Source organism: Morus notabilis, unplaced genomic scaffold (genome assembly GCF_000414095.1).
Source record: "Morus notabilis unplaced genomic scaffold, ASM41409v2 Scaffold550, whole genome shotgun sequence".
In the NCBI taxonomy this organism is placed as follows: domain Eukaryota; kingdom Viridiplantae; phylum Streptophyta; class Magnoliopsida; order Rosales; family Moraceae; genus Morus; species Morus notabilis.
Genome location: NW_010364233.1, coordinates 468,309 through 471,898, shown reverse-complemented (window position 1 = coordinate 471,898; position 3,590 = coordinate 468,309). Strand labels below are relative to the sequence as shown.

Genomic DNA, 3,590 nt, shown 5'->3' with positions numbered 1-3,590 from the left:
ACAATTCCGGCCTCAAGCGCCGAGACCTGTACAACCACCTCCGCTGCAACAGTATAGGCCAGCGACCCAACGGCCTAATGTTGGTGATAGAGGGAAAGGAAAAGTACAAGGACAAGCTTATGCCCTGGCAGGAGGCAGTTCTGGAGGTCAGACCAGCAACGCGGTGGTTGAGGGTACAATTCTAATCTCTCACTCCTTTACTCACGTGTTGTTTGATACATGTGCCACACACGTTGATATCAAGTTCTTTTGTACGGACCTTGAAACTAAAATCTGAGAATTTAGAGGTCCCGATGACTTTGAACTCTCCACTGGGATGTGTGGAGGTAATGAGTATGTGTAAATTGTGTGAAATCACGATTGGTGGTGAGCGATTGAGAGCAGATTTAATTATCCTTTCGATGAGCCTGTTTGACGTGGTACTCGGAATGGATTGGCTGTTAAGGTACGGTGCGATTGTTGATTGCTACCGTAGTAAAGTAACTTTGGTGACGAATTTCAGAACAGTGATTTCTTATCAGGCGGATATGAACCCAGTCCTGAGGGAACGATTGTTGAAGTACAGCGTGGGGGGACGGAGGAACTTGGCATGTTTTTCCTCCCTTCTTGCTTTGGAAGGTGAACCTGAGGTAATTGGAGATAGTGCGGGAACCCCTGTAGTGGATGAGTTTACAGATGTATTTCATGATGAGCTACCTGGTTTACCGCCAGATTGGGAGATTGAATTCTGTATTGATTTGGTTTCGGGAACGACACCTATTTCCATTCCTCCATACCGGATGGCTCCGGCAGAAATGAAGGAATTAAGAACGCAGCTTGAGGAGCTGGCAGAAAAGGGGTATATCCAGAATAGTACTTCCCCTTGGGGTGCACTGGTGCTATTTGTGAAGAAGCATGACGGATCTTTTCGGTTGTGCATTGACTATCGTCAATTGAACAGGGTGACTGTGAAGAACAAATACCCACTGCCGAGGATCGATGAGTTATTCGATCAGTTGGGTGGATCACAGTTCTACTCTAAGATTGATTTGAGATCTGGGTACCATCAGCTGAAAATCAAGGAGGAAGACATTCTGATGACTGCTTTCAGAACTCGATATGGACACTTTGAGTTTCTAGTAATGCCGTTTGGGTTAACTAATGCCCCGGCTACATTCATGGATCTAATGAACCATGTTTTCCGGTCATACCTGGATCGATTCGTGATCATCTTCATTGACGACATACTGGTTTACTCGAAGACTTGGGAAGAACATGAGCAGCACTTGAGAATTGTTCTTCAAACTCTTCGTGAACACCAGTTGTATGCGAAGAAGGAGAAATATGACTTCTGGCTGACAGAAGTGAAGTTCTTTGGGCACGCAATTTCAGGACAAGGAATCTCTGTTGATCCTTCTAAGATCGAGACTGTGCTACAGTGGGAAAGGCCGAAGAATGTAGCGGAGATTCGCAGTTTCCTCAGACTTGCAGGGTACTATCGGTGTTTCGTGAAAGACTTCTCGAGTATTGCTGCATCGACGACTCGGTTGACCAAGAAAGAAGTCAGATTCCAGTGGGACGCCGAATGTGCAAAATGCTTTTTAGGAATTAAAGGTCAGATTGACAAGTGCACCAGTCTTGACTATTCCTGATAGTGAGGAACCATATGAGGTGTATTCTGACGCCTCGGGGAGTAGACTTGGCTGTGTCTTAATGCAAGGGGGACGCGTGGTAGCGTACGCATCTCGCCAACTAAGACCACATGAACGGAATTACCCCACTCATGATTTAGAGCTGGCAACGGTAATCTTTGGTCTGAAGATATGGAGATGTTATCTCTATGGAGCAAAGTTTCAGGTTTTCTCTAACCATAAAAGTCTGAAGTACTTGTTTACCCAGAAAGACTTGAATCTCAGGCAAAGGAGATGGGTGGAGTATATGGAAGATTACGACTTCACTTTGCAATATCATCCTGGAAAAGCTAATGTGGTGGCTGATGCCCTTAGTAGGAAGACGACAGGGACTCTGGCGTCATTAGCTTTGGAAGATTAGAAAATGACTAAAATGGTGAGTGAGTATGATCTCCAGTTCTATGAAGATTATAACCAGGCTATGGTGTATAATCTGGTCTCTACACCGGATATTGTGCAACGGGTTAAGTAGAATCAATGGCAGAATCCACACCTCTAAGGAATTTGGATTGGGATCCAGAATGGAGAGCGATTCGAGGATTGGAGAATCCGAGAGGATGGAGCCTTGTATTTCCGCAACCGCCTTGCTGTTCCTAAGGCGGGTGAGGTAAAGAAGATGATTCTACAAGAGGCACATAAATCGAGGTATGCTATTCATCTGGGAAGTACAAAGATGTACCAGGACCTAAAAAGACAGTACTGGTGGAGAGACATGAAAAGGGACGTTCATGAGTATGTCTCGGAATGTGTGACTTACCTCCGGATTAAAGCTGAGTATCAGAAGCCAGCGGGAGAGTTGCAACCTCTTCTTGTCCCTGGATGGAAATGGGAGCACATCACCATGAATTTTTTGATGGGGCTACCGAGAACTGAGTTGAAGCACGATGCCATCTGGGTGGTGGTGGACAGGCTAACGAAGTCCGCGCACTTCATACCGTTCTGTGTGACGTATTCTCAGAAGATTCTGTCAGAATTGTACCTGGAGCACATCGTGAGGCTACACGGAGTGCCATTGTCTATCACGTCAGATCGTGACAAGCATTTTAATGCAACGTGTTGGAGGAGTTTCCAGGAAGCCATGGGAACAGACTTGAACTTCAGCACATCATTTCATCCTCAGACTGATGGGCAATCTGAAAGAGTAATTCAGATTCTAGAGAATATGCTTCGTGCTTGTAGTCTGGATTTTGGTGGAAACTGGAAGATATATCTGTATCTTACTGAATTTGCGTACAACAACAGCTATCAGGCCAATATTGGAACGGCACCGTTTGAAGCTCTGTATGGTCGTCCTTGTAGGTCACCTGTGTGTTGGTTGGAACCAGAGGATCGACTGAGCATTGGACCGGAAGTGATTCAAGAGAATAATGAGAAGATAGCTGTGATTCGGGAATGACTGTTGACAGCTTAAAGTCGTCAGAAAAGTTATGCTGACAGAAGGCGTAGGCCTTTAGAATTTCGAGAAGGCGACTTTGTCTTGCTGAAGGTTTCCCCACACAAGGGAGTTGTTCGGTTTGGTGTAAAAGGGAAACTTGCACCAAGGTATGTAGGATCATTCCCGATCGTGCAACGAATCAGAGTGGTGGCTTATCGGTTGGCTTTACTGCCTGAATTATCTCACGTGCATGACGTGTTTCATGTCTCCATGCTTTGAAAAGTCAACCTAAGCCGGAAGCTGTAGTGCAGTGGTTTGACATTCCAATACAGTATGACGCGTCGTACGAGGAGGCACCAATTCAGATTCTTGATCAGAAAATAAAGAGTCAGCGTCATCGTGAGATCCCGTTAGTGAAAGTGTTGTGGCAACACCATGGAGTTGAGGAAGCGACATGAGAGCTTGAAACGACGATGCAGGAGCAGTATCCGCATCTGTTCACACTTTGAGATATGCTTTAGTTTCGGGGACGAAATTGCCTAGGG

General features: G+C 45.7%; 1 protein-coding gene across 1 annotated transcript; it reads left to right on the top strand.

The window, feature by feature from the left end:
• The first annotated feature begins 293 nt into the window (after positions 1 to 293).
• Positions 294 to 3,324, top strand: LOC112093081. The gene is made up of 4 exons (XM_024170824.1): positions 294 to 941; positions 1,419 to 1,606; positions 2,580 to 2,951; positions 3,108 to 3,324. The coding sequence occupies exons 1-4, from the start codon at positions 294 to 296 to the stop codon at positions 3,322 to 3,324; spliced, it is 1,425 nt and encodes a 474-aa protein (XP_024026592.1).
• Positions 3,325 to 3,590: the final 266 nt, after the last annotated feature.